The following is an 11348-nucleotide window of genomic DNA, read 5'->3' on the forward strand; positions in this document are numbered from 1 at the left end:
ATAGCTCTTCTAACCTTCTACACAAACAGATTTTTATAACTAATAATTCAAAAATGTAATTACAATAGGATTCCTACTATATAACAGTCGTGGCACCGTGTGGCTGGTATATAGTAGGAATTATATTGTAATTCAGTTTCGTCAATGTTCCACAGAAGCGGTTTTCAGTACTTAACCAGGTGTTGATATGACTAGGCAGATTTTTCAATGCAACAGCATTCACCACCGTGCAAGATACACGAAAGTCACTCAACTCTATAGATGTGTAGTTGACATCAAAATGAAGGTTGAACTCAAAGATTAAGGGGGTAGGGAGTAAGGAAGGAGCCACTGGCCCCCCACACGGCTGGTGTGATCCATCACAAGATAGTCTCTAGGTTTAAATTTGCCTGCTTCAATTGGTTTTGACAAGGAAGAAAAGCTTTTTTGAATCTCACATTCATACACTTTTATTGTAGACAGACACATTTAAACCATTCCTAACGTACTGCTTAAGGCTGCGAAAGACATGCACAGAAAAAAGAGAATCAACTAACCTCAAGGCAAGAGTTACAGTACATCTGCTGTAGTTACTTTAATGCTAGACATGGATTACATAATCAGATGGCAAATTATTCAGCAAAAAAAAAACTAACAGAATTTTTCTCTTTAGTCATTCATATTGTTCACATTAAACACATTTCCTTCAAGGAGAACATGTGCTGCAAAGTTCTGCTTTTATCATGGATAATTCATTTCTTTCCATTTTCGTAGATACGTCAGATGAGAGGGGTTTCTTTTCTCATATTCTATAGTTTGTAAATTACTATTATAATATTAAACCCAAGTACTCGAGGCTCATGTGCACGCTGTATGGCAAGTGCCTGGAATGTAATGTTGATCCATCTCAAATTCACTGAATCTGTTTGACAACCCAACCGCCCAATGTTTGCTTTTCTTTAGTGTTGGAAGATTTCTTGATATTCTTACAGTAGTTAAAGTGCCATCCCTACGCCATGTATACAGTATAGCATGAATCTGGATCAATAAATTGAACATTTAACAGTAATTATATAAGAGAGAGTCTTTAAATTTGGATGCACCATTCCAGTATATATTGTAGTTCTGTCTGTAGTAGTGATCTGGTGTTTGGAGAAGACTAGCTGGCTGTGGTGCACTTTGAGCTTTAACCCCGTTCGCAGATCATTTCGATCACACTCTGCTCCATCGGGGCAGGATCCAGGCAGCGGTGGGCGGAGCTCCCCACTATCTCATCCAGCAGGAAGTGTACAAGGTTCTCGTCGGAGACGAACCGCCACAGGTACATCTGCAGGTAGTGGCAGTCGACCTGGATCTGCTGCAGCCCGAAACGGCCAAAGGTGCGCAGGCGAACACACTCCAGGAATGTCTTTAAACTGATTTTGATGATTCCTGTGATCACGGAGACCTGCGACAGTGAAGGGCTGTGTGAGTGTGTGTGTGGGTGAGAGATGTTTTGCTCTGAAGAGTACACTACCGTGTAACGAAGACCTGCACTCACCTTGTTGAACTCCACCGAGCTGAAGATGTCAATCCTCTCAGAAAACAGTTTGTGTATGTTGCTCAGTAGATTGGTATCCATGGGAGCGCTGCAGGCAGACACAAGACAGATCACTCAAGTGAATCCACAATTAGAACAATGACCTTATTCTCGTGATTAACAACAACTCAGTAACAATTGTCCCCCCTGCAGTAAAAGTGAAGGACGTAACAGATTGGCTGTCTGTGTCTGCCTTCACACACACAGTATCTTACCAAGCATATAGGGACGGAAAAATGCACAATAATTAATGTACATACTGTATGTAACTGGTGACAGTGACAAAACTGAGTCGGGATGTATCTTGGCTTTAGATTTAGGCAAGAGCTCTTTTGACATGGCCTAGATTTACATGTTTTCTATCTTTGCTAAATTATTCTTACATATAGGAGAAATGGAAAAAAGACCCCCAAGTCCGAGAGTTCATTCGTTCATTCTTACCCAGACAGAGTCTGATAATGTTGTGAATGTATTAGAATGCCATCATTAAACTAAACAAACCCCAAACCGCTGGAGGACTGCACTTATTTGCAGCCCGTTTACCTGGGAGTGTAGCTGGCCGCGTAGCGGGCTTGCTGCCTCGAGCTGCTGTAGACAGAGAAAGTCCTTTTGCTGGAGTCACTGCTGTGTGCCTTCCTCACACCTTCCTCATACAAAAGACCGACCTGTGGTAGAGCAGAGACGGTTCATAAGACGGCCTACGCGTACACGGTGATGAAAGCATAATGAGTGGACTTTAAGCACATGATGCAGATGGCGATATAGTGAGCTGTGACCTGCACGTCAATGGAGGTGGTGTCCTCTACTACTCTCTTCATCACAGCACGGACATTTCGTGGCTCGATGGTGTTCACCCAGTCTCGTGTTTCGACGCTCTTTCGTAACATTTGGGAGATAATCAGGCCCTGAACCTGCAAAAACACACACAACAAAATATGCAACTTTGCAAGAAAAAGGACATTCATAGAACTATTTTCTTGCATGGATGCGTCTCTTTTCCCTCAGTAAGAAAGGTAGCCCAGTGAATGTTGTAGATGAAAACCTTTACCTACCTTTACATAATGGTTCAACAGTTTCTGTGCTGCCTCCCTGGCTTCTGCACATAAAGTTGTGACGGGTGTTACGGGACTGTGGTGCTGGGGAAGTACAATAAGAAGACGACCCGGGTTTAGTAAAATTGGCTACCCTTTGGGAGTGAAATAGGTCAAGGAATTTCCTATGTTAAGGAAAAACAAAAATTACATTTTAGTCACATACATCAGTGCTGATGCACTAAAATACAACTTTCAAGAAAAGAATGCTGTTAAATAATGTATGTCTACAGTGTAATATGGCCTGAGGCTGCATTCATAGAGGTGACAGGCCATTTACCTGCACAAGGAACTGTTCATCTGTGAGAGTGAGGATGTAGGAGATAGTAGAGGTCTCGTAGTCCAAGCAGAGGCGAGACAGCAGCAACAGAAGGGCCGGAGGAGTCGAACCTCCCTTGTCTCCTGCACTGTCGCAAAACTGCCGAGAAGACTGGCACACAAACTTTATGAAGCTCACCACCAGGCTCTCACGTACACCCTGGCTGCAGAATTCACCCTATGAGGAGAAGACAGACAGGAACAGCTGTCACTCTCCCTTTCGGGGCAGAGTGGAAAACGATTTTCTGGGACAAGCTGTTACCGGCAAATAAACAAGAAAAACTATTCACCTTAAAGTACGGCTTGTTGGAGAATGCAATGTCCTTGGCTGTGAAGAGATGCACCGACGCCAACACTGACTTAATCTGATTGAGGATCGAGGCTGACAGGGAGGAGAGCAGCTCTGGCAGGCTGGTCGGAGCATCTCTGCCGGAGGCCGGTCCCCCTAGAAGAGCTCCGCCTCCGGCCAATGAGGCGCCGGCCATAGAGAGCCGAGGTGTCGCCAGGGCCTGCCGCACGTCCGTCAAGCTGTCCATGTAGAAGCTCTGCAGGGCGGACAGGTACTGCTTGACTCGCTCTGTTGCGGCCCGTATCACAATCTCAGTCCCCTGGTTAGGCACGGCAGAGCCCGGCAGCAGTTTGGTTACAGCCTGAAGTCTGCGGTGGAAGCGGTCGAGTGCGCGGACCAGGAGGGAGTTATCTCCGACCCCTTTCTCCTCTTGAATCCTCCGCTCCACGAGCGAGAAATAGCGAGCAGCCAGATCATCCACAAAGGCATTCAACTTACCATTCGCCATCTGGGGAATGTTTTTGGATGCAAGCTCGCCTGTCTGAGCGTGGTTGATGAACAGTTCTTGATAGGACGTTATTACTAAACACAAGCTGCTGACAAATTCATTGCAGCCCCTGTCAATGAATTCCAGGATGTCAGTGTTTGAGGTGGGAGAAGGGAATGCGCTCATTTTAGGGGTGTTATCAGCTGAGGCCGACGCCAACCTGCATGCAGAAGCATCTTTCGCGGCTGAGGCGGACGGGTATGGTCTTATCTCTGCTTCCAGACCTTGGAGGTCCGACTCTAGCCGAGACCGCGCATGGCTCAGGAATTTATCACAGAGCTCCTCGGCCGGCTCGTCCAACTGTAGCAGCAGCTCCACACACTCGGATAAATCTTTAGCGCTTGACCCACCATCCCTGTGAGACAACAACAAAGCGGTAGAAATGGTTGATGGACAGCAAATACATTTATCTTTAAACATTTTGAAATTCAATATGGAAAAATGATTTTGCACAGGCAAGTACAACATTCAATAATGACAAAACATCTGAAATAGTTTTTATTTGATTTACTTTTTGAGCAGCATGAACATCTGCCACATACAAACTAGCAAATTGGGAATTTTAGTTTGAGTGAAATTAGGGAAAAATAATGGAAACAGTCTGAAAGAAGTTTGAACAAAAGAGGATTTGTCATTTTGATGGTTCATAAAATCACCTTTGTTGTGAGCAATAAGCGTGACTCTTTAGTGTTACGTTTCCTCAGAGTGGAGCCCATATTGTGAATGCAGGTTTAGAGATTCCCACCTGAACTTCTGTCGGAGCTCCTGTGCCAGTTTATCCATGATGGCGTGACAGTCGTCCTGAATCCCCTTGAAGGAGGGCAGGTGGCTGTACTGCTGCAGCACACACCGGGCACGGCGGTGGGATCTCACCGCCTGAGCGTAGGCCTGCAGCTCCAGACACTTATTTAATCTGGCAGGCAGTTCAAACAGAAACTGCAGCTTCCTTAACAGAGTGTGAACCCCTAGGGTGGAAAATGACAAGACAAAAATATGGAAATAAATCACCTTGAAGTCACCAAGACCAACACAAAACAAACTCCCAGTTTAGGTCTCACCTGAGAGTTTTGTTATCTGCGCGTGCTGGTCCTGTAGAGTACCACTGATGCAAGCACTGAACTCTGTGATTGCCGCCATGTTGGCAGACAAGCCATCCATTTCATCCTCCATCTTTTTGAAATCATTCTTCATCTTTCTTATGGTGTCTGAAAAAAACCAAAAAAAAAAACATGCAAAAATGGTTCGGCGTTCCACACGTGGACAATGCAACTAAATCCAACAACGTTTCAACAGTAACTTAACAGTGAGCGAGATGTTGCCTCACCTGTAGCAGATATGAACTTGTTGTAGTTTTCATACACCAGCGTCTGCATGTCACTGTCCAAAGAGCGGATCTGCTTGACCATGCAGGTCTCCTGGTCCATCAACTCCGCAAGGGAGCACTCCCTCCTAAGCTGCAGTTGGAGACAAAAGCCACAATGGTCACAATTACACTTAACAGCATATATCAAATATCAAGGAAGCAGCTTTTCTTCATAACTAATTTAACCAAATCAGAATTAAATGATCATCCACCGATCACTACCTTTCAACCACAAGAACATAATGCAGTGTGTGTATAGAACTTCAGTCACAGTGCGTTTACTGGTTATTAGGTGTATTATGTGATGAAAACGTCCAGTCCACTTCTTTCTGTGCCGTTTCTATGAGATGTAAAGCATAATATGCATTGTTTGGTCATAAATTATATTCCCGCTTAGTTTTGTGGTTCTTAATAAAATAACAACTGTCTGCATTTTATACAGGTGTCCGTATTCCCTGGCACACCAAATTAGTGTAATTTCTTCAAACGGACTGCTGGGGATAGACAGTCATATGCATCCCAGACACTCAAATTTCCTTTCATTCAAATATTATCATAATATATCCCTCCCACATTAAAGCAAATGGCATTATGGGTATTGTTTTAGGCGCTCAGCAACTATATGATACTAAATGGGGACTCCTCTAGAAAAATTGGTTTGAATATGATAGTTTATATAATTGAACAACCGTATCTAGAAAAGCTACTAGGCCTATTGCATAACATAGAAGCTTCAGCTACCGCTAATATTGACAACACGTTAGTAGCATACAGTGCTGCAGAGGCTATTATGTGAGTTGTGTCACATGACAGCAGTGTCACCTTGTTGAGGAAAACTTCGTGGTCAAAATGCGGCCCGTTGATGTCGCAGGGATCCAAGGACTTCGCCTGCTCCGCGGCCTTTCCTTCCTCGTCCAGCCCGTAGTAGAGCTTCAGCATGCCGTGCACCCTGCGCTTCCTGCCGGACTCATCCGACTCCGACACCATGCCGTCCGCCTCACCGTCCATACTGTACGCTGGCCAGCTAGAAATGTACAAACGACAGTAAACAAAGATGACGAGGGCGTCCAGCTGGAAGGAGAAAACTAACAACTACTGCCTTAAAACGTTAACTTCTTGCTCCTAAGTGACTGATATTCGTGTGGCTTAGCTGTCTGCTCTTAATAAGAGGGCTTTTCCAAATAATTAATTGGAGAATGGCATATTTCTCCTGATATACAAGCAGCTAGCTTGAAAACGTCATCGTTTCCGGGTTTGTAGCCTATCCGGTGTTACGTCGTCAAAGAGTAAGTGTAGTCAAGATAATAGCCTATTGACTCACTTACGTTGACAATGTACTTCTGGTTTGACAGTGCACTACTGCGCATGTCAAGTTTTACACAGCAATCAATCGAATCACGAGAATAAATATATACGGTTTAATAAATAGATACGGATATTGATGATTTTTTTTCTAGATTGTCAGAAGTGATACTAATTCAATCAAATGTATGAACGTAATTTATTGTGTGTGCATGATGTGACAAAATATAAATGATAAAAGCTTTATTTCATTTGCATGAAAATTCAAAAACAATATTAATTAAACAATCCAGCCATATTAAGCCCATTTCTTTCCTGATGAATGTGGGGAATGGGCTACATTGTCAATGCTGCCATAAACAAAAATAAATTAATTTAGAAATGGAAGAAAAAAAAACAAAAACAAAAACAAAAAAAAAAACCACTGAAACTGTTGAAACAAGTTTAGTAGTCTGGTCTTCTCATCAATCATAAATTCCTAATGCTAAATCGTGGCTGTTATAAAACAAAGACGTATTCTTGCCTTATAAGACAAAAACCTGAGGCTGAAATGCTTACGAGGAATCAAGAAAAGAAGAAACCATACCAAAAAACACAGCTTTACAGGTTTCATTTTAAGAGAAAACAAGTTTATTTTATTATTAAATTGATTGGTCAAAGATTAAAAATCTAACAAAAGACTATATATTGCATCATGGACAATTCATTAACAGGGGAATAATATCCTCTGATTCACTTCAGGCATTTGTTATCAGTAACTATTTATAGCCAGTTAAAACATTTCTGAATTAACAGTGTTACATCACGCTTACACCCTTGCACAATATACAACCAACATCCAAATTTAACACTAGAATGCTTTTCCAAGCCCACCTAGTTGAAATGTTACCGGAGCAAGTTGTTGCTTTCATTGTAAAATAAAGAGAGGATCATAACACATGGCAATGTAAAGGGTTACAGGAGAAAGTCATTGGCTAAAGGGGAAGAAAAGACTCGGTCTACTTTTATTGACTGGCTCAATATTACCGTCTTTATAGGTTGGTGAGTCATCACTATGGGGGTGGTACAAAAGATCCAGATTGAAAACTCTGAAAATCACCTGGGCAGGTAAAGCACCACGTTCCCCTTCATTTCAGACAAGACTAAGCAACTGAACATTTTGGGCAGAAACTGAGCTTTCATCACACTTAAGGTTCACGCAGGAAAATATTTTGTGACAGAATCTGTGTTTTAAAGTGAGGTCAAGCTATCTTCAGTGCCTCAACCATGATCAGAGAATGACTCTCTCTCTCCCCATCAGGCTTACACATCAACAGCAGTTTACAGCACTTACTGCAGAACGGGTCAAAATGAATAGATTTACAAAACATATTGCCTCAATAAAAATCACACAAAGTAACAGTTTGGTTAGTTAAAGAAGTACGGCGTCAGTACATTTAGGCTGCAAGTATTAAACACACTTTAACATTTTCAGAGAAATTAGGCCCACTTTGCATCCGTTTATTTAAAAAAAGAAAAAGACATATTTGAATGAAGGCAGACTGACCACTCCATTGAAAGGAACCACAATGCACTGTTCAACAGCAGCCCAGTGATCTAGTTTATCAATACACACACACACACACACACACACACCAGCTATTGAGAATGAAATGAATGCTCTGAAAATGTGGGAAATGCATTACAAAACACAAATACTTTTCTCAAACCACCGTAATAACAAAAACTGTCCATTCTTGGTTTCCAAGCCCCAAAACAGTCATTCAGATGCCCACTCAGTACAAACAAAAAAGGCACTTTGATGCTTCTGCAAAGTGATTCCATGAGGAGATAATGCTTTCAATGACCTACGTCTTCATTTCATTGTTGTGTACACGGACACCAACGACTATTTGAAAATGAAATAAAAAATATTCTCTCATAAAAGCGAACAAACGATACAAAAACAGGTTCATAAACAGTGTGTTAGTATCAATAGTGCAGTATCACACGATGTGTAGTCTGATGTGGAATGCCTATTCTACATTGTGACATGCATAGTGTTAAGTTAGCAACAATATATTGGACGGCTGCAGTTAGGTTACAGACGGTAGCTGACGTATAACGAGTCCAAGCGTAGAAAAGTAAAAATATTCTGCAGTTTGCATGCTCAGGAGAATCAGGAAGAATAAACGACACCTCCGTATCTCAAATCAGTGGAAGGCAGATTAATAAATGGCCATTAGTGAGGTGAACTTGTTTGTTAAATGTACAGCTAAGACAGGAACTCTTTGTCTGGAGCATTACGGTAGCATACTGTAATGCAGCACGTTTGAGAGGCTTGCTTTGGTGTACAGACTGAGATTTGAACAGTGTAGACAAAAGTTCTTGGTTGGCACATAGTCTTGTCCAGTGAAGCAGATATCTTCCCTAACGGTTGAGAAAAGGGTTCTATTATTATTATTATTAAACCCCCCCCGAAAAATGCTGAAAACAGACGTCAACAACACTTTTATACAAAGACAGTTTTCGTCTTTTTTTTTTTTTTTTTCCCAAATAAGGTCAACCATGATTGTGCTTGCAAGGAAAAAAATCATTTCAAATGGCTAACCAGAACTTATAGGCTACAGTTTGAGTTTGTCAAAGTTGTTTACGAGTCAGTCAGTAAAAGTAGTGCTGATAACGGAAGAATCTTTTTTTCTTCTTCTATCGCTCGTGTTAGAAGTTGCACAAGGACTGTATTGCATCAGTTTTACTTTGCTGATCAGGTCTGACCAAGCAAGTTAAAGTCAAGTCAAGACCTGTGCGTGGATGTTACTTTTTCTAATTGGAAGTTACACTTTGAATATGAAACGCTAACCTTTCAGTGGGAGAAATAAGAGCTTGGTATGATCTCTAAATTGCTAGACGATTAATCTTACTAATTGTACTGTATGGTTTGAGTGGTTCTTGACTCTAATTTGACTATTTTATTGGTGCAAATAAATTCATGCTCCCCAATGACGACTTGAATCCCTTTTAACAAATGAAAATCCCAGCAGAATTATTTTTGTGCGATGTCCCAACTGCACTTTCTCTCCACGATAACCAGCTGCAAATATCCTCAAACATTAATTATCTCTTAAAAGCATGTACTCACAAGAAACTTCCACAACACAGAGAACGTGCTCCCATACGGACTCGCTCTGCTCAGTAACACCAACCCTTTATCCTTTCTACCAGTGCTTTTCCTAAGTGTCTTCACCCTTTGATGAGAACAAGGCACCGGCAGCTTGAAAACGCAGAATAGGGGGGAACACGCCCCTTAAGATCGTCCCCTGAAAGTGTTTGTCATGATGACGGTAAAGAGCTTGTGGTTACTCTTACAACATGTTTGTTATAAGAGTAGAAAGAGGTAATGCAGTAGTTATACTCGAATGAGGTTTAACATCGTTTTAACAGCTCCAGAGTGCTGCAGAAGGGTAAAGACCGTCATGAGATATCATACACTTGGAGTCTATAGATTTCTGTAAGGCTCGTCTCAGACACATGGAGGTCCATCATATGGTGCTCAGAGAACGCTATATTTTCTTTACGTAAGGCCATTTAATGAACAGCCACTTCAGTTCAACCTTGGAAGCATACGGGGTTAATAGATCATTTTGTTTTTCACATTACTGTACTCTCTTAATACACACACACACACAACGTCAAAAGATAAATATCGCCACTCACACTTGGATCCCTCGCTTGGTCCTTTGCATGTTCATATATTATCAGTTATGTGTCGAGTCTCTCTCTTTAAATCTCAGTGTACAGTGTTCAGGTTTGGTCTTCGAGAGGCACGGGGCAGAGCTGATGAGCGAGTTTAACCCTGCTCCAGACTCTCCGTCACCTGCACGGCGGAGTATGTGGGTGCAGACGCCTGTCGGCTGAAGAAGGACGCGGCTCTTTTCGGCTTCAAGCGTTTGATTTCCTTTCCTGGAAGACAACAATGGAGAAATAGTGAAAAACGACTACAACTGAAGTTACTACAGGGAGATTGTCTCGGTATAGAGGTAGCTCACTCTCGAACGATTATACCGCATGTAGGCTTGGGCTACAAAAGGTAACCCCTAGACTCACCATTGTCCACGTAGCTGATAGTGTTAAGTGAATGGACCCGACTGCACAGGACACTGCTTTGCCTGCGCAGCATCCCGCGGCGTCCTCCGCGTCCATTCTTGTTGCTGCCGTCCTGTCCAGCAGGCTGCTGAGACAGACTCCCCTCACCGTCCATTTCCGCTGCAGCTCCTCCCTCAGTCGCAGACCTCAGCTCCACACAGAACTCAATGAATCCGCTCATCAGCTCTGCCTGGTTGACGAAAGAAAAGGAAACGCCGATGAGCCTTTAGACGTGTATACATTATGAACGGCTGTAATACTTTTCCGATGACAAAGGGGTCAGATTACCAGCCTTGGATTAGGGCCTGGAGGCATTACTGCCTCTAGCATTATATAACATCTCTTCACCATCTGTTGTTGGTGAACGAGATCTTATGACGTTCACTCTAATCTCATCACATGATGATGTGAATTCTGAATGTCAAACATGTTCCTACCTGTTTTGAGTAGATCTTCAGCAACTTGTTGACAGGAGTGCCGTCTTCATCTCCATCGAACTCCAGCCACAGAATGTGCGAGTCCCCCTGCTCCTCGGGGTAGCTGTGGTCCCAGGAAAGCTCGTTGAATTGCAGGCCGAGCAGCACATGCTGCGAGGAAATGTGTTCCAACCGGAGAAATCAGGTTATAGTTCATGAAGAGAAACAGAAAACTGCTCTCAACGCATCTGTGGTGTGCACGGGGATTATCCAAATATGCATGCACGCGCGCGCGCACACACACACACACACACACACACACACACACACACACACACACAC

General features: G+C 42.7%; 2 protein-coding genes across 4 annotated transcripts in view; both read right to left on the reverse strand.

Annotated features, from left to right (window-relative positions):
* Positions 1-422: 422 nt before the first annotated feature.
* Positions 423-6991, reverse strand: vps51 (VPS51 subunit of GARP complex). The gene is made up of 11 exons (XM_031857289.1): positions 5989-6991; positions 5128-5257; positions 4862-5008; positions 4549-4768; positions 3258-4158; positions 2930-3145; positions 2611-2694; positions 2335-2469; positions 2102-2223; positions 1520-1607; positions 423-1426 (listed from the first exon to the last, which is right to left on the reverse strand). Exons 1-11 carry the CDS (start codon positions 6172-6174, stop codon positions 1166-1168), a joined length of 2490 nt encoding a protein of 829 aa, XP_031713149.1. The 5' UTR covers positions 6175-6991; the 3' UTR covers positions 423-1165.
* Positions 6992-7947: 956 nt separating this feature from the next.
* frmd8 (FERM domain containing 8) overlaps positions 7948-11348 on the reverse strand; it is a 9508-nt gene continuing 6107 nt past the window's right edge. Inside the window, exons 9-11 of one of the 3 annotated variants that reach the window (XM_031857290.1) lie at positions 11028-11177; positions 10552-10780; positions 10198-10407 (exon numbers count right to left, since the gene is read on the reverse strand). In XM_031857290.1, the coding sequence (XP_031713150.1) occupies positions 10295-10407; positions 10552-10780; positions 11028-11177 (492 nt within the window). In that variant the 3' untranslated portion in view covers positions 10198-10294. Of the gene's footprint in view, positions 10408-10551; positions 10781-11027; positions 11178-11348 lie in introns of all 3 variants that reach the window. The other 2 variants (XM_031857292.1, XM_031857291.1) reach the window with 2 other exon arrangements.

The sequence above is a fragment of the Anarrhichthys ocellatus genome, unplaced genomic scaffold (genome assembly GCF_004355925.1).
Source record: "Anarrhichthys ocellatus isolate YVR2014 unplaced genomic scaffold, GSC_Weel_1.0 scaffold18, whole genome shotgun sequence".
In the NCBI taxonomy this organism is placed as follows: Eukaryota; Metazoa; Chordata; class Actinopteri; order Perciformes; family Anarhichadidae; genus Anarrhichthys; species Anarrhichthys ocellatus.

Bases quoted from the DNA above. Each gene is read 5' to 3' on its own strand.
- vps51 (XM_031857289.1), bottom strand. From the start codon at position 6,174: ATGGACGGTGAGGCGGACGGCATGGTGTCGGAGTCGGATGAGTCCGGC. The intron at 5,258-5,988 runs GTGACACTGCTG...CTCCAACTGCAG, and splicing joins ACGAAGTTTTCCTCAACAAG to CTTAGGAGGGAGTGCTCCCT. The intron at 2,224-2,334 runs GTCACAGCTCAC...GCTCTACCACAG, and splicing joins CCACCTCCATTGACGTGCAG to GTCGGTCTTTTGTATGAGGA.